At 41.7% G+C, this 25,924-nt stretch overlaps 1 protein-coding gene across 1 annotated transcript; it reads right to left on the bottom strand.

The window, feature by feature from the left end:
• Window positions 1-248: 248 nt before the first annotated feature.
• DCAF12 (DDB1 and CUL4 associated factor 12) lies at window positions 249-25,924 on the bottom strand. Its single transcript, XM_083883849.1, has 9 exons — window positions 25,507-25,924; window positions 24,431-24,685; window positions 14,258-14,464; window positions 12,987-13,047; window positions 9,781-9,974; window positions 8,631-8,696; window positions 7,824-7,986; window positions 3,961-4,145; window positions 249-3,236 (listed from the first exon to the last, which is right to left on the bottom strand). The coding sequence occupies exons 1-9, from the start codon at window positions 25,585-25,587 to the stop codon at window positions 3,078-3,080; spliced, it is 1,371 nt and encodes a 456-aa protein (XP_083739975.1). The 5' UTR covers window positions 25,588-25,924; the 3' UTR covers window positions 249-3,077.

Here is a 25,924-nt window from a genome sequence, read left to right as displayed (position 1 = left end):
ACAGCAAGCTGTTCAAGAAGCTACTGAAGTGCAGTCACCAGACTGAGCTCACTCCATTGCAGGGGTGTATCTGGCTTTTGAACAACAAGGTACCCAACTCGCCTCTCTGCAGAGCCTGGAGGCTCCCTGCTCTGCAGCCATTCCTGCACTTGGATGGGAAACCCACTCATTTCTAACCATGATCCTCCATTTCAGTAGATATCTAACCCAACAGGGCAACAATATCAAAGTCAAGAAAAATGCAGTGTTTACTTATCTTTGGACAATAGGCATATCATTATCACCTTTCTGTGCCTCAGTTTCTAACAGTGATTGGAACAAAAGTTATGTATAACCAACCACAGAAATATTCTGAAACTTAACATCTATATCGCTATAAGCATTTATAACCACTGAAACTAGCTAAAATTAAGATATCTGGCTAAATTGTTTGTGTGCTTGCAGCACTATCTGGTTTGGTTCCTAGGGGTTTTTTTTGTGGAGATTTTCATATAGCAACAAAGATGCCCGCTTACCGTGAGAAGTTATTTTTGCAAGAAATCATCCTGAAAGCAGAATACACAAAAGGATGTGAGACTTGAGGAAATTTCACATCATTGTCCAGATTCATCTGAGAATTGTGCAGAGCCTTCTATGAAGAAAAAAAAAAAGGAGGAAAAGGACACTCACATTACCAGGCTTTAGGAGCACATATTGAGGTACTTGTGGAGATCACAGTCAGCAGGGAGGGACAATTTCCAGTGGTGCCTCTTCAGTAACCTAGAGACTGCAGAAAAATCAGCCTCTGTGTTTGACGGCCATACACACTCTTTTTTCTCCTATTGTGACCTAAAATATGCTTCAATTAATAGATAACATCAAGGCTAGAATTTCCAGACCAGAAGTCTCCTTTTGGCACTGCTGACACTAAATGCCCAGCTATTACCTGTTGTTTCAGCAGAACTGGAGGACACTCAAGTAGACTCAAGTGTCTAGCTTCTTTAAAAAAAAAAAACAAAGCAAAAAACTTCAAACTAATTTAAAAATAATTAAAAAACCAAACCAAAACAAAGCAGAACATGTTCCTTGTGACAGAATGATCTTAAACAGTAGTTGTAGAAATACAAATTCTTCTCCAAGGCTTGTTCTTCTTCATATACTTCCACTTTTCTAAGCCCCTGAAATAACCAAAGCTACTGCATGGTATATAATTTTACCTTTTCAGAGAAAAGCCTGTCTAGCCATACATGCAGTACCTTGAACTGATGCAGTTTAAGCAAGGCCACAATGGGAAATATTACGAAATACTTGAAGATGATCTGCTTGTGAAGCACCTGTGTTAATGCTCTCTGCTAATTATACTTCTGGGACAGGTGCACACCTGGGAAACAAATTCTTCTCTTGCCAGGATTTCCACCTCAATGAGAGGGACCTGCACTCCTTGTAGGATTTCCATCCAGGTCTCCATACCAGCTGGGACTTAAGCCTGATCCTGACTGCTTGGTGTTCATACTGAGTATGAAGATGGGAGAGACTGCAAAGACACATGCAGATTAGCTCTGGGCTGTGGGCAAGAACTGCAGTGGTAGCTGTGATTTCCCACAGAGATTGGAGAACACAGCATATCCCAGCCTTGTCTTTTCTCTCAGTTTCAACCAACTGCACATTTGACACCAAAGCTGTGAGGTAGAGGCACACTTTGCTCCACCAGTGTCAAGGGAAAGGCATTAATTCCACCAGAGGACAGAGCCATCACCAACAAGCTGAAAGTTTGGTGCCTGCCAAAAGGAGGAATACCCTGGAGTCTTGCATTTTAGCTGAGTATTGGGTAAGACCATCATCCTGGGAGGCACATACTTCACAGCTGGACATGAAGGGCATTGGACCCATTCTCCCCTCCCAGTCCCAGGTGAAGTTGGAGGGAGTCTGAACACAGAAGGCAGCAGGGGATTCTGAAAACGCCTGAGCCTCTCCTACACCATATGCTGGCACAGTGAGGGAACACCAAGCTACCCTCCTTCACAGAAAGCTTCTCGATTGCATTAGCAAAGTCTGAGATGTACTCTTTAATCTTGGAGAAAAAATATAGTTTATTCCACTGGCTTATTTGAGCAGATGGCCAACCAGAACAGCAGAAAGGGGAAAAAATTTCCACAACCCAGGATAAAAAAGGTCCTAGGTGTTAGGCAGTTTATGAAGAGCTTATAAGCTACCCTAAAAGCATACTTAAGAAACCATATTTCATCTGGAGAACAGATAGATTTAGTTCATTTTGAATAACTAGCTCCCTTTTCCTCTCAGCATCTCTGCAGCCCTCAATGTAATGTCACCCTACAACAGCCATGCTGCAGAACAGCCGATACAAACTCCAGTTGTGCAAGCTGATACCTGGGACAAGCAGTGAAGAAACAGACCAATTTTTGCTCTTAGCACTGCTGAAAACTACCATTCTAAAACAAACACACTTTTAAAAACTCCTGCAATTTGGATTTGATGGGCAATACCCCTAGAGAATCCATCCCTCGACTCCAGTGAGTACAGCTTAATATCACCATATCCCTCTATATATAAACAGTGTCATTAGACTTGTACTTTTAAAAAATATGATCAACCCAGGCCAGGGCCAGGCTCTGCAGATAAAGTAGTAGCTTATCTCTTATAAATATCTTTAATAATTTTTAATTACGAGCAGTCCTCACTCCAGGTAATGTAACTGACACAAAGTACCTGCACACATGCAGCCCCAAGACTTTCACAGAAAGCTCAGGAGCAACCACTCTATAAGAAAGAAATCCTACCTCACAGCAAAGTAGAGGAGGGGACACATGGCCAAGACAGCCTAAATGGGGGGAAGAGTCATTTGGAGTAAATACAATAAAAAAGGACTTAAAAACCCCTCCATATAAAGGATCTAGGAGGTTAAAGCAAAAAACGTTCAAAAAGATGTACAAAACTGTTGGAGACCAACAGAAAACTCTGCCAAAAAATAACTTGTGTTTAAATCAGGAATTAATGACATCACACAATTTTGTTGTTAAAAAAAGGAAAAGAAAAGTGGAAATCTGTGTAAAGATCAGCATCAGAATGAAGAGTTATCATTAGCTCCAGAGACCAGCATAATTCCCATGAAGTCCTGATGGAAGAGGGCCTCCTGCCACAAAGAGTTTCGTTCCAGACGAGTCGTAGCAGTGGGTGTAAACAGCATTTGGGAAGCAATTTATGTCGGAAAAATAATTCCTCCAGGTTTCATCATGGTTCTGTTAAAGGAAAGTTTAGATCGTTATTGTTGACAAAAACCCTGTTTCACAAAAGCAGAAGGTAGCTTCCAGAGCCTAAAAAGCAATATTTTCTCCTAACAATCCTGAAGCTTTATACAGGTCAACTAAAAGATACCTGAGTTGTCCTGAAGCTTTTTCTGAGAACATTTAGGTCAAGCATTGGAACAGGAGGTGAGGGGATGTTGCGCTGATACAAAAAGTAATGGAGCTAAGTTAAACAAAGCCATTAACTGCTTTATGATAACATACAGGAAACCAAACTCAGGTGGCTGCCATGGCATTAGCTCAGGAAGCCACGGTTTCTAAAACTGCACACAATTAAATTAAAACTCTTGCTTCAAATACCACATTGCATTGGCTTTAAAGAAAGACAATTTATTTTCTGTTTGAGGTTCTAAAAACTAGAAGTTAGATTACATTTGAAAATACAAATATATAAAATTTAGTTTATTTATGAATTAGTGCATAAGAACTGTAATCACTACACTTACACTCAAGCAAATACCCTTCAGTACCCTTTCATAAAGCTTTTGTAGAAAGCAATTCTGCAGCACTTCTTGCTCTTCATTATTAGTTATTGGTTACATGAATACTGTTTGACATTTCACACAACAGGTCCAAAAAGAATTGGCTCAAGCTCTACACCACTCCTGAATAATGGGTCTCCTTCCTCCCACCTCTATCACAGCTACAAACTACTTACCAGCCAGCCTTTCCCAGTTGTCAACTTCAAAATTTCACTTCCTCCTAATTTCTGCTTCTGTCCATAGCAGGCATGGGGGGGCTTTTCTTCCAGGAACCTCTGGGCTCTGATGTCATAAAACAACAAGGACCCTTGTCCTGTCCCCACAGTGATGATGTGCTCATAGAAGCTCACTGAGCGGATACCTGTCAAGCAGAGAAGCGACAGACAGTGCAGTAAGGAAGAGGGGTGCTTTGGCTCTGCTGTGCTGTTGCTTCATACCTAGTATTACCTACTAGTATTCTCCACAACACACAAGTTTTCCCACCCCTACAGAGCAGTGCAGACAAATCCCACTGATGCTATTGAAACACCTTTGATTGCATACATGACTGCCTTACCCCTCGAGACCATCAGCTACACCACTGGTGCATAGTAAGAAGCTTCATCCTCACTAGCCCTCAGGTATGCCATATAAGTCAGTCAGGGTCCAGAGTAACTTCGCTCTGTCTGCACAAGCTTTTAAGTGAGAGTGAGTACATGGCAGCAGACAGAGGGAAGAACATCATGCTGGTTTCCTCCATGAACTCATACCCTCTCTAACTACCTGCCAACCTGCAGTAAGTGACTATCTGAGAAAAGTAAGTCTCAGCTGCCACCAAGTGCATTGTGCTGATCAACAGGCTAGCTGTAAGCAAGTGTAACATAAGAATCACCAGTCGCTTTGCTGTTAAAATAGCTTCAGAACTATTAATGAACCTGATCTGTCTCCACTCAAATATTCTCAAACAAGCACACTTTATTTTTAGCTGGCATTTTTAGCACTTTAGGCCAGGAAAGAACACAGAATAGGACTCCTGCCATCTAAACAACATGTTCCATCAGTACATGGGAAGGTACAGTTCAAGCTAAACATGTCAGCACAACTGTTGTCTCATTACATTGAACAAAAGAGTGCATTTTGTTTTCACAAAATCTAAATATAAAGTCTCAGCTAATCAAGAATCCCTTGGAACTAGTCTTGAGGAGATTCTGTATGCAATCTGCAAAACATCCTGTCATCTCATCTCCATTTATTGTGCGAATACTGTTCTGTGTAACCAATCTACTCCAAACAATGCTTCCATGTAGGTTAAACTCTACCACATCTATACTTATCCTTCCTTCATGACACAATGCCAGGTTATAAACCCTAGGGCTTTTTAGGTCCTCTTTAAAGTACCACTGAATTGCAGCCTAAACAAGCATTCAGACAGGAGAGGAAATAAGTGAGTTATGCCAGCTACATTCACAGGCCAGGTGTGGTCACCATACCAAGCAGGGCTGAATGTCACAGAACTCGTATTATCATGGAATATTCCCAGGAGTGCACATGACAGCAGACAATCAGGAGCTGCGGATGCAACCAGGGAGTTTCCCCTTCCCCTCTGTATAGAGTCCTAACAAGAAACATGTTCTCATCCTTCTGCCTCTGCCACCGGATGTGACATCCACAGCCACCAGCATTTGTGACACACACTCAAAACAAGGCAAGGCCACATTGTCCTGCGCCAGATATGGGTGAAATATTGGCTGCAGGCTTAACGGGTGGGAAACCACTGTGCAAGTCTCTCTACTGAAGTAAATTACAAGATTTGTATGAGAGTCTCTGCTTTAAGTCAGAGAGCTATGAATGCACTTAATACAGCAAAAGATCTCCCTCCCACCTCTATCACACAGATCTGGCTCTGGCAAAGACACACAGAAAGCCTTAAGCCCTCTGCAGTCAGCATGAATAGTCACTTGGATAAGAGGAGAAAGGCACAAGAGTGGACCTCCTCTTACTTCTTCTCCAGATGTGCTCTTAACAAGCCACCCAGGAGAACACTTACTTCATACAAACAGGTGATAGAGTATCAAGGCAGATGGCATATATTTTTCAATTAAATGTATTAATAAAAAGCTATAAAATGCAGAACAACGGTGGATCTTTAACCAAAGAAATTAAATGAAGGAATCCATGCTGTACCCACTACTAAGGATATTTAGAACAGGCTTTCAGAAGCAGGATTTCAAATTGTCTCCTAAGAGGCTGAAGTATCTGAGATTAATCATTCCCGTCAGGCTGAAACTACAGCCTGTGCCTAGAACCAATCACAGCAAATTCTATACTCCCAGTCCTCAACCACCTGTGGACCTAGATTATTTAGGTACATTGAGCCTCACTCCCATGCTGTGGGAAGAGTCTACAGATCCCAGAAGGAAATGAAAATGCAGTGGCATGTGCTACACAAGAAGTCACAGAGTCTACGTCATACAAGCTCTGTCTGCTGCCTTCAGGACATGAAGAGAAGGGCACACAACATGGCTCTGCAGGCCAGTCATGCAGAGAGCAGTTGCTTTTGTGGATCAAGAACTACCCTCCAAGGAGTGCACTTCCCTGTACAGCTGCTAAGAAAAGCAACACTTACAAGATGTACTAAAAAGCATTCACTGTCTTCCTGTGTAAACAGGGATACAGCAGAGGAAAGCCAGCCCCAGCTCCAGCCATAATGAGCCACCACCTTTCTCTGACCTGCTTTTGTGTACAACACAAGTGAATTCAAGTTAACATGGACTTACTACATTCAGCAGATGCACTTGGAAACTTAAAGCACATTCAGGTACCACTGCAAAGCACTTGAAATCAGATTTTAGTCCACAGATCAATAAAGACACTGTTTTCTAGAGGTGCTACACCAAGGTGCTCCAAGTCCCAGGGAAATCAATTGAAAATGGAACCACTCAGTATCTTGGGAATTACTGTCATTTACATGTCTCCACCACCACACCAAATAATAAGATGCACCTACTCTGCAGAAGAGGAAACAGCCCTGAAAAAAGGCTTTCTCCAGACATTAACTGAAGAAATCCTTCAAGGTATTCCCTTACACACATCATCCCCCAATACAGAAGATCACACACTTGAGGCAGAAGGTTTCAACCATCAGCCACCACTGGGCACCACACTGCAGTGTCTGGGTCAGGACCTGGACAGAATTCTCACTGACAGCAAGTGAGGACAAACAGTCTTGCTAAAAAGACATTCAGGTGACTTCTCCTGACATTACAGATATTCCTCCCATATCTGAGAGCAGCAGACCCTGACACTGATCTAGACACCACTGCTCAGTAACTGCATAAATAAAAGTTTCCGAATCTTTGCCGAAATACGTCCTCCTCTGATAGCCCAGAGACAAGCTAAGTAAGGACTGCAGCTTATTGGTCTGGGATTAATGTGGCACTGATGTGCCTTTTCATGTCTGATAGTAAAGGATATGGAGAGAACTTTATGGAACCATGCACTCTGCAAGCCCTCAGGCCTGGCCCTGGTATAAGGTTCAGCTGGACATACTGCAACCATTTGAGAAAAGGAAATAGCAATCAAATCACATAGAAAATCAGGAGTCTCAGTCATGGCTTTAAAATTACAAAGCAAGCTTTCCCTCACAGCACAGACTCCCAATAAGAGCAGACAACATGCCTTTTTTCTAATTCATAGAGAAGAATGCATGAACAGTATCAATAGTGGTAAAAATACTACATTTGCTTTGAGATGATTAAAAAAAAAAATACACAGCAGTAAAAGGCACACTTTTGAAAGTCCAGTAATATTTGGATGGTTTATGACTGAGTTGCTTCTAAAGGCAGTGATGTTGCCCTTTATTAGATTTCAGAGCCGGTCACATTTGGTTTGTTGGTTGATCCAGGTATACTGTCACAAAACCAAACCTATACATACACTGCTAATTATTTAGCTGATCACTAGAAAAGCCCTTTCTGTTCATTAGAAGCTTGATTTACTACAGTTTTAACAGCTACTTCTGCAAGCAAACCATTTGAAGCACCTTTGACAGGTTTCTTACCACTGCCTCGTTCTTTGGAACAGACGGATTTAACATTGTGGGAAGGCTGCCTCGGATCCAGAAAGGAAACATGTGCCTGTGATCCTACTGCATACACTGACCATTCCTGACCATAAGCCAAACACACGTTCTCCCTGCAGTATGGCAACTTTGTGGAAAGTAACTGGAAACAGAAAAAATAAAAATCAGCCCATTACAAGAAAAGACTAAGGTGTTAGTGGAACAATTTCGTAAGCTATATTCTAGGAAGTTGCAGGGAAATAAAACACAAAATGCAGGTGAAAAATAAGACCCAGAAGAAAAAAATCTGAAAGTAATGGGGTGCCTTATCTGAAGCAAACTGAGACAATAAAGGCCAAAGCCAAGGAAAATGGACATAAATTGGTTTAGATCTTTCTAAGCTGTTGTTATTTCTTTAGCAGGTGCTCAACAATACCAGCTCTCAGCTGAAAAAGCCTATCATATTCACTAGGTAAGTCTGGGTGTGATTTGCCACTACAATTAAAAAAATGCAACTTCCTTTATGAATTCTACTGATAAAGTACCCACTCTATCCACATAACGGTTCACTTCTGCTAACCCAAAACCACCAGAAAGTTAAGAATGCTTCCTGCCCTCTAAATTAAGGGGAGTGTGGAGCTTCTCTCCTCTTCAAGCTCCAAATTTTAGGACATTTCATTTTACATAGAACTTTCAAGTATTTTACAAACACTGCTGCTCTTCAAATATTTGAAGGACATGAAGAATAGTGAACAGCCTTAACTGCTTGCAGTTTTTGAAGTTTAACTCCTACAAACAAAAAAGCACCTTTGATAGTGTGTGCTCTGCTTTCCAAAGATGAAAATACCCATCCAGGGACACAGCTCCCAGCTCCTATTAGAAGGAAAATAAAAAGAAGAGAGTTAGCTTCTGTATTATAGGTATCCTTGCAAACTCACACTCTATTCTAGGCAGGCTGCACAATCTGGGATTGAACTCATCCATAATCCTGTAAAGGCTCTATCAAAATAATTTTCATTTTATACTGATCTTCATAGAATGCCATATAGTACTTCAGGTGTCAAGTAGGATTTAAATTAACAAAATATTAAATAACAATAACTTTCAAAACCATAAATCTGGCTAGGCAATCAAATAATGAATTATGAGACAGTACAATCTAGACTTGACAATTCTCTTCACATTGACTCTAATCCTCAAGTAAGTTTCAGGCACTACTCTACTGAAAAAAGCTACATGAAGTGTCCATCACAGAAGAGTAACTAACAGCTATTGTGAAAAATACAGCCTACAGAAGCATTATGCTGCTGACAGCACACCCACCTTTGCTTCAAACCTTTTCTCTTCTTTGAGGCAGGAGAGGGGGAAAAAGTGTGAAGGATGAATTGCTACTCCCACCAGTAATAACAGGAGATCAGGATGGGGGAGATTGATATTTACTGTTTGTGAAATTCCAACAAAATAACCCTGAAGCAAGCACTAGTGCCTTCCCTATGAGTCAGTCACCTCATTTGCTGAGCAATCCAGAAAGGATTCAGCCATTGAAACAGGAACTGTTAAATGTTAGCTGGTCTTCACAGAGGGTAAAGGAAAGTGGAAAGAGCACTCGACAGTGGGATTCAAGCTGCAAGAGATGTATTGGTCATTTATCTGCTTCTTGTAAATATTTCTTTACTCCCCTGCTTAGGATTCAAATCTAAAATCAAACACAGGAAAACTATGCCTTCTAAAATGTGTGGGGTTGTTTATTTTTTCCTTTTGGACTCCTCCATTCACTTGGGGCAGAAGCAGACATAGCAGATTAAAACCACTGCCTCACCAGATAAGGATACAAAAGAATCAGAGAAAAACATATTAGCTCGCTTCTCTGGTATATTCTATTTAGATTGCTTTTCATTTTTTCTAATACACAAGGCCAGGTTTACGACTTCTCAACTGTCTTGCTTATCTTACTGACCTTGTTCTTATTGTTGAAAGCCAATGCTCGGACTTTGCAATTGTCAGGATTGGTGTTCTCCTTGGGGATATCCTTCAGAGCACTGTGTGTTATGTGGGCATAGACAGGAACTTGAGAGAGATTATGATTGGCATCGCTTTTGGATAACACATCCTCTGTGACTTCCCAGAGACCCATTGAACCATCCCGGGAACCTGATCAAATAGTACACACATGAACAGTCCATTCCACATATACAAAACTCCTCTTTTAAAAAAAAAAAAAAAAAAAAAAAAAAAAAATCAATAGGGCCTGTAGAAAAGGATACTCTTAGTTTTATCTAACAGAACATGCTGTTAGTGCCCACATATTATGAACTCACCGTCAACTGTCCATACAGTTTCCAAGCAGCTAGACCATCTCATGTTTTCAAACTGATTAGGTTGCATCAAACCCCACAATCCTACAACAATTACCATCATCTCACATGCAGAATGAACTCAGAAGTGACTGAACAGTATAGGTTCAGCCTGAGCCTGTCACTCTCAGCCTTAGTAAAACAGTTAAACCAATGCAAAAAATATCCATGAAAACCTCAGCTGGGTTTATGCCAATTTGGATTTCTTGATATCTATATACTTATGGCTGAGTACACAGTCATTTGTGAGTTGAACAGAAACATCTATTTCAAATCACAATTCTACCACTTTGGATGAAATCTATCAGGAAAATTATTGCTAAAAACTGTGCCACTTCTTCCTCAAATAATGTAACTTAGGTTAAACAAACAAGAACTCATTTTATTTTTCTACTGAATTTAAAGACATTAATCCAAAATATGAATCATGAATTTTAAGAACATTGGATGAAGAAAGCTGAATGCCTCTGGTTCAGTGATCAACACAAGCTTAATCCAAGACATTATACATGTCCTTTTTGGTGTTTGGGCAACTCATTTCTATCTAAGTCGACAGATTTGACAGGTACTTCAATTTCTTCTCTACATAAAGTGAAAAATTCTGTTGTAAGAAATTCATAATGAAGATGCCAAAAAAACCCCCAAACATATATACCAGGTAATTAAATTTATCAACTTTGCTATATCACAGGGGAGAAGCTGCAAAGACAGTAAAGCAAAACATCTTGCTGCAATAGGAGTGGTCCAGCACAGCAGAGGTGGCTTTGCCCCCTCACAGATGGATTTAGACATCTGCCACTATCACCTACTAGAGAAAAATACAAGAAGGAGCATCCTAATGGCACTTGCACATCCAGCAGTACAACATTCTGCCACTCCATTACATGCCCCTGGTTTTAATTGCACCTAATCTTGTTTGTTACAGAGGCTGAATACTCAGCACTAAAACTTCTAAACATCTTGACATACTTTTGGAGGAAGCTGTCCCTTTTAATAGCCCAGGCAGGGGAAAAGTCCATGTATGTTGCTCAACTGGTTAGCCCTAAAGCCAAGCACAGTATCATTTGCTACCCTAAGCTCATGCCATCCTGGGAATTATTCATCTCATCTTGAGCTTTTGCCATAAAAATACTTGCTATATCCTCAATGTCGAGTTCAAGTATTTCTGCTTGACACTTTCAGATACAGATGTAACTGAAATCTGTAAAATTAAAACCATGTCAGAAGTTAGTTGTCTTTTTTCCTTGTTAGGGTCATCAGTGACTTCTAAAGAATACAGCAGTTAGCAACCAGTCTTGCTAGCTGCTTTCCACAAGTTTTCCCTGGTCTGAGATGTGGAGACTGGAACTTACATCCTGCCTGCTGTAAGCACCACAGTAGAGAATATGGCAGTAGAAAACACTTCTACTCACACATCCACCCCTGATCTTTAGAAAATACTGAGTCAACACACTTCAATCTCACATGCTGTGCATTCTATCAGGTCCTTATCTTTCCCCTGGACATTTGTAATCATCTGTTCTGTTGTCTTCAAGCTTACTAGTTTGACTGGGGGAGAGTTTCTGTACATATCTGGTGTAGCAATGTATCTGTGTAACAGGCCATTCTAATGCACCAGCCAAACTGGTTGTGAGTAGTATTATCAAAGCACCTGCAGTTTTGTTGTTAGAGCTCTCAGGAATTCATCAAGGTTACTGAGAAAATAACAGGATCAAAAATAAGAAGAGAGCCTAAGAAAATGTCTGCAAGAAATGTAAACCTTGGATAGGGGAAGCACAATGTGAGGATGGACACTTGACCAATTGCATGTCCTGAAGGATGTGTGCCTGCCTCATGAAGAAGCAGCTTAGCCAACCCAGAGATGTGTGCCCATGTAGACAGTAAACCTAGAATCTATATTTGGTATCTAATGTAAACAATAAATGGCTTCTGTTGGAATCACATTGACTCAGTTATTCAGTGGCCCATTTCTCCCCTCCAGTCTGGGGCGGAAACTTACAAGGATCAACTTTTACAATAAATTCAGAAATTTAATTCTAGGATTAGCTTTTTGGGTTTGGAAAAAAAATCCTACTAAACTAAACCAACAATTCAAATATGTGACTCTTATGTAAGATGTTATGATTTTCTATCACCTGCAGTTTGACAACTCTGAGTACAGAATAGTATACCATGTCAGCACAGAAAGGCAGTAAACTGCTAAATTAATGCAACAACATATTACTATTTTTGCCTTGGCCTAAGTAATTATTTTTGAAGTTACACTGATTATCCAACTAGTTACCAAAAAGTCATTAACAGAGTTTCTCTACTACAGACTTCTGTATTAACTGCCATAGTGTAAGTCCATATGTACATATACACACCACAGCTGTACTGAGAACTTGATGAAACAATCTAAGTTCTCATTAATCACTCTTTCACATGACTTCAGGAAACCAATATTGATTTCAAGTATTCCAGAGTTATTAACCAATAACAAACACCCCTCTTGAAATTACTCCTCTTACATGGAATCCTTTCCAATAATTCATTTTGCTCAAACCTCCGCTTACTAGAAATACAGTAATAGTTTAATACTAGAAAAATCAGATCTGGACTAGAGCCCAACAACAAAATAAAATGAAGCACTATACTAAGTCCAAGGAGTGTTTAAATATTCAGGTAGTTCCAAGTGGTTTCAAATGCCCTGATGGAGGTGCTTTCCTAACACTTATCAAATGTTGTACATCACTATAACATTCTGAAAGAAGGAAAGCTTAAAAAACAAGCAAACAAAAAAGCCTCAAAAGAGAAAATACGACTTTACCAGAAACAGCCATAGTATCACTGATCCACGCAATTGAAAATATCCAGTCCTTGTGTCCATCCTAAAAGAAGAAAGACAGATTTTTCTGTGCCATTACACTCAAGAGCAGTCTCAAAGCAGACAAGTATTCTTCACTTTGATTTTTAGTACAGGTTCAGAAGGACAGACCTACATTAAAAACATACAGATAAGATTCCAGTATCAAGCTGGAACAGTTTAAGTACCAAGTAGTAATTTTAACTTTTCTGGTTTTGAAGCGTGCAATTAATAAAGAGCAACCAGGTCAAAAACCAGGCCTCTGACCAAGGAAAAATTAATCACAATTCTATGATTTTCCAGAATGGTCATATTTTCCATTCTGAAAGCAACTTTTTTTCTGTAAAGTATCTACTTGTTAGGGTTTTTTTCTTCAAACACATATCCTACTATAAAAAGTAACCAGACTCTTATCTTTACAATACATCACCTACAGATTAATGCAAGACTTTTTTTCTTTAGCATGCGAGAAACCTATGGGGGGAAAAAAAGACCCCAAGATTCTAGTTTTGTTTAAAAAGCTAAAAAGTCACACAAATGAAGAGTAAGCCATGCAAATCTTCAGTCAAGTCTTGCTGCACCTGGTTTTCTGCTGCTGCAGAAATGCTGACCTGACCTCTGCTGTTGCAGTTAATGTCTACATGAAGTCTTGAATAAAAAGGAGAAATGAGAGAGAAGAACTCATAGCACACTACTATATTCCCCAGCTTGTTTTTTTAAAGACTGGATGTTTCAGAAATAAAACCAGTAGCAGAGTGTATCAAACTGCCACAAACCACTGGGTTAGAGCTAATCTTCAAAGCCAAGTTCCATCTCTAGAATAATACATAAGCTGCACTGGGACAAGGGGAAAATTTTAACAACTTGCAACATTGTTTTAATTTCTCAAAAGAGCTTTTTCACTAGAAATAGTTTCAGAGGTCATCACCAGAATTAGACTTTAATACTTAGGATTTTGTTACACTTTTGGTGCTGAAAAGTAAGCTAAAGTAGACCTGAATGAAGGTGAAGAAGAAATCTGACTCAAAGCCCTGAAAATCCACTCACCTTTGAGTACTCAATTATATTTAAAATACCACAACAGAAATGACAACTCAATCAGAAAAGTTTTCAGGCTTTCAGAACTTTACTTTCTTATAAGACTCCTAAATATTAACCTTGCTCTGATCAAACACACTTCAAAGTAGTAACTTTTTAAGTGACAGAATAAACTTTCCCCAGATACTCCCACTTACATCTCCCACACAGACAGGATCAAGTGTAGGCAGACGATAAATTGCAAGACTGTTGGGGTTGTCTCCACCTGTGGCCAGGAGGGTCCTCGAGGGGTTGATCTCAATGGCATGAATGCCACATCCCTGCTGGTTCACCATGCCGGGTTCACGATCCTTCAGAATAGGAATCTTGGTAATTTGACCAGTCTGGACATCTACTACAAATAACTGGGAAATAAAAACAAAAACCCAGACATATATGTCAGCATCAAACAGATAAGAAAACAAGATGGTAAAATATCCTCCATATTTTGAGCTGACATTCTTTTTGAGCTGAAATCTACAAATGCTTCAAGGATTGCTGGAAAATGCATGAATTCCTTCTTAAAACAGGTTAAGTAATAATTACAGTGGGTTTATTTCAATCATCCCATTTCATTTTCACAGTAATGGAAGGGAGAGGAGAGAAATCTGTCTTGGGGGGGTTTCCCACTTGAAAAAAAGCCCTTGAATATAAAACTCTTTTCCCTGTTCAGTATGACAAAACAATATTGTTTTTCAATTTTTACCTACCACAGTGAGAAAAAAACCCACCTCAAAAGAGCCATTGAGCCCCATGGGGCTTAGCACAATTCTCCTGCCTCCCAGATAACACACTTACCATAAAGTTTTGGCTTTGGCAGTTTTGGCTTTTATGCAACTGGGATTTATTTTCTGGTGATAAACAGAGAATAGTAACTAAATACATTACTGCCAGTGCAAACATCTGAAAGAAAGATATTGTATTATACTTAATTCCTCAAAAAGACAAGAAATTAGAGCAATATGTCACTGACACCTTGCCAGAAAACTCTGTTATAAAGCCTTACAACTCTTCAAACAGACATTATGCCCAGCATTATGCACATATATATATAGACATATACAACTACAAGGTTACATTTTAAACCAGAACAAAGGTTTACATTGCCTGCCAAAGTGCCCTTTCACTTGGGAGGTTCATGGGCTGGGTCATTTCACAGATGGTGCTCAGAGGGCAGCTGCACTGACAGTCAAATAGATCTAACAGAGGAGTTCCTGTGAGGGAACAAGAGTGAAGCAAGGAAATGGATCTGAAGCTGACTTGGTACTAAGGAAAATGATCTAGAATTTATAGCCCAGGATTGTGATTATAATTAAATTCTACATCATCTTTAGTCTGTTCCTTCTATAATTAGGAATGTTGTCTAAAAACCTCTGGAAGTGAACTAAAGATGATAACGGTAACAACGAAAACCCTCAATACAATTTAAAAAATACACACCTCAAGGTAATTGTTCTGAATCCTTTGTCAGACATTTCTAGAAGACCAGAAGAGAAATCTAGGGATTCTTGGAGGGAAGTTATACATAGAAGCTGCTTTTGGTGAACTCTTACAGAGTTCTTTGATAAAAACTTAGGAAAAATAACATTAAGAGAATTTAACACCATATCTATTACTTGATGTACTGAAACTGGCAGAATATTGATATCCTATCAAAACCTGATAAAGTATAGTATGTTACACACAGTCCACAGAGAAAGCTGAAATCCACTCATCGCTATTTGTGTGTTATGTCTAGAATTATGCATCACCTTCATCCTGCAACTGATTGTAGGCAGCAGTCTTGCACAGAAGACTCCTACAGAGACTGCATTTTCATGTTTACTTTTTCATTTTGCACACATGTGTGTGGTGTATGGCAACAGCTGAGGTGTAGCTTAGTAGGAGGCAGGCACTCCTCACTCTTCCCACACCTTACTACAAAAGCCTTCCCTGCCGGAGATATCTGGTAAAAGCACAATGCACACAGCAATCCCTCTGCCCTAACCACCTGCACTGAACGATCAGGATCAGTAATATCCTCTACTCTCATCCTCCCTTGCCCTTCCCATGTGAGTGGATATCCCCTTATAGGAATACCTCTAGTATTTCTTTCCAGCAGAAATGCCCGATTCCCTCCCATATCCTCCATCCAATAACTGAAAAAAACCCAATTCCTAACCAAAAGTAATAGTTTAGTACTTAGGATTAAAGCTTACAAGTGTCCTAATGTTGACACCAGGAGTACTAACTAGGAAAACACATCCACACCTAAGAATGTTCATGGACTCCGAAGCATTGTGCTTCAGCTGAAACAGATTCACACTTGGAAGTGCAGGTCAACTGATATGACTGAAATTAAAACCCCTTTGTATTCTCTAGTCTGACACTCTTATAATACACTTGTGTTGGTTAATAAAAACTTACTCTAATGAAAAATACCTTTACCTAAACTCTAAACTAATCAGACTAAAAAAAAATAGAGAACTTAAACTTTGCACATATAAGGGACTGGCGATGTTTTGGCTGAAAGGATCGGAGCAGTAACTTCTCCACTTGCTTGGTAAGGAACTTGGCCACTGAGCAGTTTAAGAACAACCTTCACCTCCCTTGAGTAAAACAAGCAACGACTGCCTGCACACAGAGATTCTTACATCACCTGAGGCATCACAGGAAGCAGAAGGTGGCACTTGAAAGCTGCACCCCTGACAGAAATCATCCCTATAAATCCAGCACAGAGAAGAAAAGATAAGCTACAGTCGATGGACACTTTTAAAGCCAAAAAGGGAGAAATGTTAAGAAACAAGCACCCAGAAGAGTGGAGAAAATTTCAATACCACTTCAAAGCAGTGTAGACATTAAGAGTCTTGACACAGTCCTGATAACTGAACCATAAAGTAATTTTCTGTTATCTTAAACAGAAATAAGAACTTTTTTCAGTTACTCATTACATAAAAACTAAAACCCAGCCCACAATGTTTTCGCTGGACCCCAACTAGCCTCCAAACACTGAACTGCATGCATTTGTCTCTTGATTTTAAGCTTTGCACAAAATTCAGTTCTTCCTTCTAGTAAGATATATGCATGTCAGTCTTTAGTATGCCAAAAAACATAACATCCAGGATTTAACAATCTGGATTGCTTTGGCCATCTGCCAGAAGTGCAAGGACCACACTTCACTGGTAAGAAACACAGCAGATTTAGCTACCATGCTCTCTGCCAGACAATTGTGTTCTAACAAGGAAACAGGCTGGAGGACATGGAAGAGAGAAATCCATCTTCCCTCTCTTTTGAAGCAGTTTAGGTGTACAGCTTGCAACAGTGCTATCACTCAAGGATCAAGGCAAACAAGCACAGTTAAGTATTACAGTTGACATAACCATGAAACTTCATGATATTTGCACTTTTGCAGAGATTGATAGCTGTACACTTACTTTTCTTTTGGCCTGCAGAAGTGGTGAGAAGTCATTTTGGCTTCCCTGCATTACAATATGGCTGTCCTCTCAGCTGTCCCAACTTGCTGATGATCAAGTTAATCAAGAAACTACCTAGCTTCACTGATGAGGGAAGTTCATTTATTCACTTGCCAAAAGTAAAGACTGTGGCAGGGAACAGAATATCCAAGGATGAGACTGTGAGCTGCAAAACCCATCATACTCTTATATGCAATACTGAGAGCAAAATGGTTTGCCAGGATTTTTCATTTTTTGACCTGCCTTTCAAGACACAATAATTTAGGAGGAAGAAACACCCAGAAAGCTAACAATGCAATGGAGATAAATTCCCTTCCCATGTATCTTCAGCTGAAAGTGTTTACTTTAAACAGCAAGATTAAAAAGAGGTCTACAAAATTCCATTTCAAGGCAGGACAGACTCTTGTGTCTTCAGCTGCTGCCCCTGCACAAAAACAGCAAAAGAACAGAAAGTTCTACCCTATCTTTAAGTTGATTGTACAAATCAATCAAAACAAAAATAAAGGGTGCCATCCTGTTTTTATTACACAAGCAGGATGGATGGAGATCTAAAAGGCACAAAAAACATGCATGAAAGAGACTGCTTATTCTTCATGCAAAAGCTCACAACATGCTCTGTGCACCAGTTCTTCTCATGGTGCTCTCAAGAAATCATAGGCACATTCTTGTCATTCATAGTAACTTTTGATAGAAACCTAAGGTAAGTACGCTGCCCTGCTAAAAATAGTCACTAAGAGAGAATCAATCACATTCAAGTTTCATAATTGCCTTAAGCCTATCTTTTGAGAATTTACATGCCTCCTCCTCACCATCCAGCTAAACAATCTCATCACCCTTGTGACAGTAACTAGCACTACAGTAGCTGCAGGGTCAACTGGATCTGCCTTGGTGAAACCGACCCTAAAAGAAAACCTGTCTGTACACAATGCAGCAAGTTGATCCAGCTGACTCCCTAGACACGTGCACATCAGTGCTAGCCAAAACGAGCAGGTGGCAACATCCACTTCTGCAACAGCACATCTACAGACAGGCTAAGGCTGGTTACAAAAAGATCTCACCTGCAGCCAAGTTGGAAAATCATTACTTGTTCTTCTTCAAATATGTTTTTCCTAACAAAACAACAAAATAAGATGATGTTCATTGTGCTATTACATCAATACTATTGCTGGTCACACCTGAGTAGCAGCGATTGATTTTTCCTAGTTCTCAGCCTTGACTTTTATTCATAAATATCTTTCTTTTCTGTTTGTAAAACACTTGGCATCAGATTCTTTGTTCTGTAGCAATACAGATTTACTAATATATGCCAAGCCCCAAAGAAACATGCACACTTTAAACTATCTAGCTGGCATTGTATGTCTGCTTTCTGCTGAAGATAAAAATAAAGAAGCATAGAATGGTTTGGGTTGCAAGGAACCCTTAAAGGTTGTCTCCTCCAAGTGCCCAGCAGTGAGCAGGGACATCAGCTAGACCAGGTTGCTCAGAGCTCTGTCCAACCTATCCTTGCCTGTTTCCATGGATTGAGCACTTATCAGCTGTGTGGGCAATCCGTACTAGTCTATCACTACCCTCATGGTAAAGCATAAGAATCTTCCTTTTATTTAGTGTGACTCTGCCCTCTTCTAATTGAAAACCATTACCTCTTTTCCAGTCACTACAAGCCCTGTTCAATTCATCTGTCCCCATCTTTTTTAATAGTTCCCTTTAGGTAGTGGAAGGACATGATAAGGTCTCCTCAGAGCCTTCTCCCCTCCAGGCTGAACAACCAAACCTTTCTCAACCTTTCCTTGTAGGAAAGGTGCTCCAGCCTTTCAATCATCTTGGAAGCCTCCTATCTGGGCTCCCTCCACCAGCTCCCTGTCCTTCCCATGCTGTGACCCCAGAGATGGATGCAGAGCTCCAGGTGGGTCTCACCAGAGCAGAGCAGAGGGGCAGAATCCCCTCCCTCCCCTGCTGCCCACGGGGCTCTGGATGCAGCCCAGGACACGTTTGGCTCTCTGGGCTGTGAGTGCCATGGCCGGGACATGTCCAGCCTCTCACCCACCAGCACCCCCAAGTCCTTCTGGGCAGGGCTGCTCTGGGTCTGTTCACGCCCAGCCTGTGCTGATACTGGGGGTTGTCCCAACCCAGGTGCAGCACTGTGCATGTGGTCTTGAACTTTGTGATGTTCCCATTGGCCAGTCCTCGAGCCTGTCTGGGTCCCTCTGGATGCCATCCCATTGTTCAGGTGTGTCAAAGCACCACTCAGCATGGTGTTGTCATCAAACTTGCTGAGAGTGCACTTGATCCCTCTGTCTGTGTCATTCATGAAGACATCCAAGAACACTGGGCCCAGTATGGATCCATGAAGGACTCCACTTGTCACTGATGTCCACTGGAACTCTGAGACATTGACCACTATGCTCTGGATGTGATTATCCAACCAATGCCTCACCACCCAACAGCCTATCCATCAAATCCATCTCCCTCCAATTTAGACAGAAGGATGTTGTGGGGGATGGTGTCAAAGGTTTTACAAAAGTACAGATAAATGACATCTGTAACCCTTTCCTTGTCCATTCCTGCAGCCATGGCAGCACAGAAAGCCTCTGGTTTCTCAGGCAGGACTTACCCTTGATGAAGCCATGCTGGTTGCCTCAATTCACCTCCCTGTCCTCCATGTGCCTTAGCAGAATTTTAGAGGAAACTAGATCCCATGATCTTCCTAGGTACAGAGGGGAGGCTGGCACGTCAGTAGTTCCTGGAGTCCTTTTTTCTACCATTTCTCAAGATAGGTCCAATGGCTCCTCTTTTCCAATCACCTGGGACTTAATCTGACTGCCATGACTTTTTCAAGCATCACAGGGAATGGCAAGTACATCACTCACACTAACATGCACTAATCTCAGCACAAAACTTATTCACAGGTTATGCAGTAGATGCAACTCAAGTGCATCCTTCTTGAAAGGGCCCAAAGCGAAACAATCCAAAATATAAAGAAATCACCTGAGAAGTGAGGAGAGGTGAAAGCAGCCACCAAATTGATTGACTTTGAATTCACTTTTCCAGACACAAGACCATGAATTCAGGCACTCCACCTTTCTGTGAAACTCTGAAGCACCACCAACTAATGGACACAGACTTAGGTGTCACTGCATTTGTGCAATGCCAAAATCTCATTTATAATTTTTTATTTGGATTTTTCCCTCCCTGTTTAATTTCAGGGGGCTGGGAGACAGTTAACACATGCTGACAGATGGCAAAGGATGGGGAAGTGACAGACGTTGTCTGCTAAAGGGCATTCCTATGACTCATACCATACCTGGCACAGAAACTACCAGACAGACACGAGTGTCACATGCAGTTGACAGAAAGATACTCTTGAGAGAAGAAACCAACCCCTGGCTATTTTGTCACAAGCCACTGAAAGACATGTGAATGGAGATATCAACTACAGGCATCAGAGGTTTATTTACACCGAGTTTCAGTCACTGTTTGCTGGACTTTGAGTACAGCTACAAACTGGAGCAGACTTCTCATTCCCTATGTGTGATCAGAAATGAGCTGTCATCTCAACGCTTCCTCGCATATGCAGAGCCAGAAGACACATTAACTTGCAAAGCAAAGGGAAATCATTTTCCCCATAGACAGTTCACATTCACAGGAGGAACTTCCCATTGTACTCTCACCACAATCCCAGGACTACAAGACAAGGTTTTAATTGTATGAGATGCACAGAAAAGACACAGGATCTCTTGAAACAAGTTTAAAGTCTAACAGGAAATGAGAGCTGGTGATTTACAGTGGGGCAGCCAAGGAAATACAGCAATCTGCTGAAGAGAGAAAAGGTTTCAGCCAGCATTCAGAAACCAACCCATGAACACCTTGGAAAAGCAGCCTTGAGAAATCTGGAGAGAGCATTCAGAAAGGAAGTTTTTAAACACAAATACATCTATCAGGTCTGCCTGGCAAAAGAAAAAAAAATGAACTAGATTCCAAGCAAATATATTCTCAAGCAACTGGAAACTAATTAGCTTCTTACCTTTAGGGAATTATTGACAGCTCTTACAGCTTTTCATCTTTAACTCTGCAGTTAACAAAAAGATTATATCCTGAACATGTACATGTAACTGACAGAGCAAAAGAAGCTGAAAAATTATTAAACTTCTTTTTAGATTATATTTTATTCTTCATAATTTCCTGAAATAATAAAGAAGGAAAAAAAAAAAAACCCAAAACACAGAAGCCTTGTGCCATAAACCTGTCTCCTACCTAAGTCTCATGAGTTTCCCTATGAAGCCTGAACAGAAGACTGCAGATTAAAGACCACATCTTCTTCTGAGACAAATAGCTTCTTCTATATATCTTCACAGCATCAATCTTTGGTAATTTAGATACCTATCAGAACATACCCTAAATGTCTGTACTCCTCGAAAGTTGCCTACTCATTCATTTTAATTGGAAAAACATTAAGGAGCCCATAGGATGCAAAGTCTAGGAAATTCTTGCAAACAGGAATCCTGGCTCTGCAAAGCCCAGGTGAAAAGCCTGGGTGATTTAATTTGAAATTTTAGGTGCTTGAATGCTTGTAATAATTCCCATAATTCTAAATCTACCAGAAAAAGCGTGCACTTCTACAGAACACAAATATCTGAAATATTTTCAGCTGCTCAACTATGAACACCATGATCCACTTGAGAAGAATAAAGTTATTTCCCACCCTGGACTAGTTTTAAGGATAAAAAGTTACTCAACATAATTAAACAAATTATAATTTTCATCAAAAAAAAGAGTAATTGACAGAGAGCTGCATATTTTCTTCAGTGTTTTTATAGTAACTAGTACTGCCAAGTGACTAAACCCAAATTTCCTCTTCTATTACAAGAGCGCATTTTTGTTTTGTCATTAAGAACTGTGAGTCCTCCTGGCACTGCACAGTGAAAGGCAATTTATAAATTAAATGCTAAAAGCACTCAGTGCCACAGTCAAGCCCTGATTAAAATAACTGCCATAGTTTATATTTTTCTCTTGCATTAACTTTAATTAAGTGCAACTCCAATGCAGCAAACCTCGCTGAAGTCAACCAAGGTGTTTTTGATTTACTCCAATTTGAATGCCACAACTTCAGCTTATGAGAATCAGCAAAGGTATTTTTCATTAATGGCTCACTCATTCAGGAGATGAGAGAGAAAAATCTTGTAATTACAGTGTAGAGTTTCACGCTTTACTTGTTCAATGTGAGCACAAAGCAAACAAGGTACACCTGTTACAGCACTCATAATTCATGTATGATCTTTCACAATGCTTCAGGGACTTCTTTTGCAATCACTCTATTTTGCTCAATGACAGAGAAGGTCCGTCTCAAACTTCAAGTCTGTTCGTGGACAAACAGCCTGTTTTGAGGCATATGCAAAGGGGAACAACAATACTGATGAATCCCTCTTCAGCTCCGTGATTATTTGGTCCCAAACAATTTTCTGCAAGTGGGTTAACAACCCACTTACTCATTTATCTTTGCTGCAGATGCACTGGAGCTACAAAAGTTACAGAACACAGCAAAATTGTTGCAACTCTATTAAACACGCAGTCATCTTGCTAGAGTAAGCAAGACTTTTGGGAGCTTGTGTTTCAGCAGGAGTTTGTCCGGCGTAAGCAGCTCTACAATCACAACCAGTGCTGGCTGCTGACTGGCTGAGATTAACATATGTGGAGAAAGTAGGCAGAGAGATTGTATTTCGAGCTTATTGCTGTTAAAAGATTGCTTTGTTTATACAGTTAGCCTGCTTCTTAAGAGCTACTGCATAAAAGCCTCCTCCTGGTCAACTGTGAATAATAACAGAACATCTTAGAATCATCATTAGAAAGGGAAAAAAAAACCAGCCCACTGTCCCCTGCTGGTTAGACCACTGAGCATGGCTTTGGCACAGAAAGATGTTGAGGTTAAGAAACAATTGCAGCAACTGATACGCTCTGAGAATTAACAGCTGCTTTATCTATGCATTCATTTCTAGTAACCCTCGATTCACTTCTGTGGCACCAGCTAACCTGCAGTTTAGGATTTTGCACTAATTCAATCACAACTCCATGCATGAAATTGCAACCTCAGCCAACAGACGTCGGCTACCAACTCTGGTGGAGAAAATATTACCTATGAAATATGATCAGTGCTTCATCTCCTCCATTTGCTAATCCTACAGGACATCACTTTAATATTCCCCTGAAACGTTTCAAAGCATCACTTCAAGAAGCTGAGGAGCTTTTAGTTTTTGTAGAAGCATTTAAAGATATATAAATCAGAGAAGTTATTCGAACACTGGAGACTGTTTTAGACTGAAGAATTATAAAGTCAGCAAGCAAAGGGTAACACTGAAGATTTGAATTTTTTTTTTAAGCTCAGAACATTTCTGACTGCTCTGAAAATATCTGGAATTTAACCACAGTTTTAGAACAACTTTTAAAAGCCATCAGCACAGAATCATATGGAAAACAAAACTGTATAAGAGTGAGCAAAACACAAAAAAGGAACCTTAGTAGCAAGTTCGGCCAAGCACTGACAGCCACCATTAGAACCGCTAATATCTGTCCATTAGCTTCTCATCTGCAGGACAAAAGGAACGATCCAATCCCACTGCTGCTCTTCATCCAAAACCAGGTGTAAATCACTCTGTACAGATCACACAGATGCTTCGGAAAGGTGCTGCTGGGGCGTTTTCAGATGAGAACAGATTGTCCTTAAGCATTGCTTTCATTCAAAGTTAATTGGGCTCGACTTTTACTCCAGTCCTAATTCCTAATGTTTTCCCTGGCCGTCCACACACTTTGATTACAATAAGCATCGTTTGAGGGTGGAGGTGGAATAATTAACGGAGGAAAGGGAAAACAGTGAGAGATGACACTCACCGTGTTACATTTTGTCCCGCACACGACTTGTCGGTGGTTTAACCACTGGGAGGCAAACACTTTATTGAGTGTTCCGAGGTGAAATTCCCTCTCCTTCAGGAGGCTGGGGAGCTGCTGGGCTGCGTATCCATGCAACAATCGGTGGTAGCTAGACTCATTCTGCATCCGGACCTCTCTCCCTTTCACGTAGTACACCAGCGACCTTTTCACCGGAGGGAGCCTTTTCCTTTTGTGAACCGAGTGATCCCACCCGTACTGTGGATAATAAAGTTAAACACTGGATAAAGCAAACTAAAACAAACCTTAAGACACTACCCTTTCAAATTCAACAATATTCCCGGCAAAGCCCTGAAACCTTTCAAACCGCCCATGGAACACCGCGCAGGAAAATTAACTTGGGAATGTTGACAGAGCCTTTAGCAGCGCGAAATTAAACATAAATATCTGCTAGAGGAGTAACACGGCGATGATATAACGACAGTCCGTGGCGGTTCGGCACCGCTGGTAACGCCGAACGCTCACGGGAAGGAGCGGAGCGCTCGGACCAACGGAGAGGGGCGGCGCCGGCGGCTCTGCCCTCAGTTCGGCAGGCGTAGGGGGGACACCCAGGGGGCTCCCCGGTACCGACCGCGGCGCTGGGCCTCCTCCGGCCGGGCCAGAGCCATCCGGCCATCATCACCGCGCGGCAGCGCCCGCAGAACGGCCGCACCAACGGGGCACCGCGAGCCCGGGGCGCGGGGAGAGGGGGGCACTGACCCCGGGGCCAGGGGCTCCTCCTCCCCGCTGACCCTGGGACCTGACACGGGGCTGCCCCTCGCTGGGCGACACCAGCAGCGGGGCTGTCCCGCCCCGGTGACACCGAGACCGGGGGCTGCTCATCCCTGGCCAGCACCGGGACCGCGCTGCCCCTCTCCAGGATCCCCGGCTCCCCAGGACACCTTCCTTCCGCAACTCCCGGGCAGAGTCACCCCGCTCCTCCCGGGGCCCGGCACGTCCGCCCCGCCACGGGACCGGCGTTTGCACCCCTGTCCGCCACCGGGAACAAGCGCTTCCCCCCAGCCCCCCTCGCCTCTTACCTGTTCCCCCTGGAGTCCCCCAGTCCCCGCGGTGGCAGCCGCCGCCGCTTTGCGCTTCCTGCTAACTGTTTTCCGAGCCATAGTAGAAGGATGAGGAGGATGTGGAGGAAGAGCGGCCCCACATGGAACGGGACGGGGCGGTTCGGGGCATATGGAGCGGGACCGGGCCCGAGCTCTGTCCCTCAGGCCCCGCCGGCCGCGCCTCACGGCATTTTACAGCACCACGGGGTTTGGGGTGGTTGTTTTTTTTTTTTTTTTTTTCCCTGTCTCCTTTTTTACGACAGTCGCGTCGCGGCTTTGCGGCGGCGGTTCCGCCCTGCCCGAGTTCCCCGTTGCCTAGCAACCATACGGCAGGCCGGCCGCGCCTCCGCCGTTGCCATTGGCGTGAGGAGGGAGTGGTGCCCCCCAGCGGCGGAGC

The sequence above is a fragment of the Zosterops lateralis genome (assembly GCF_965231275.1).
Source record: "Zosterops lateralis genome assembly, chromosome: Z".
Lineage (NCBI taxonomy): Eukaryota > Metazoa > Chordata > Aves > Passeriformes > Zosteropidae > Zosterops > Zosterops lateralis.
Note: the sequence above shows the minus strand (reverse complement) of the source record. Positions and strands in the feature narration are given on the sequence as shown.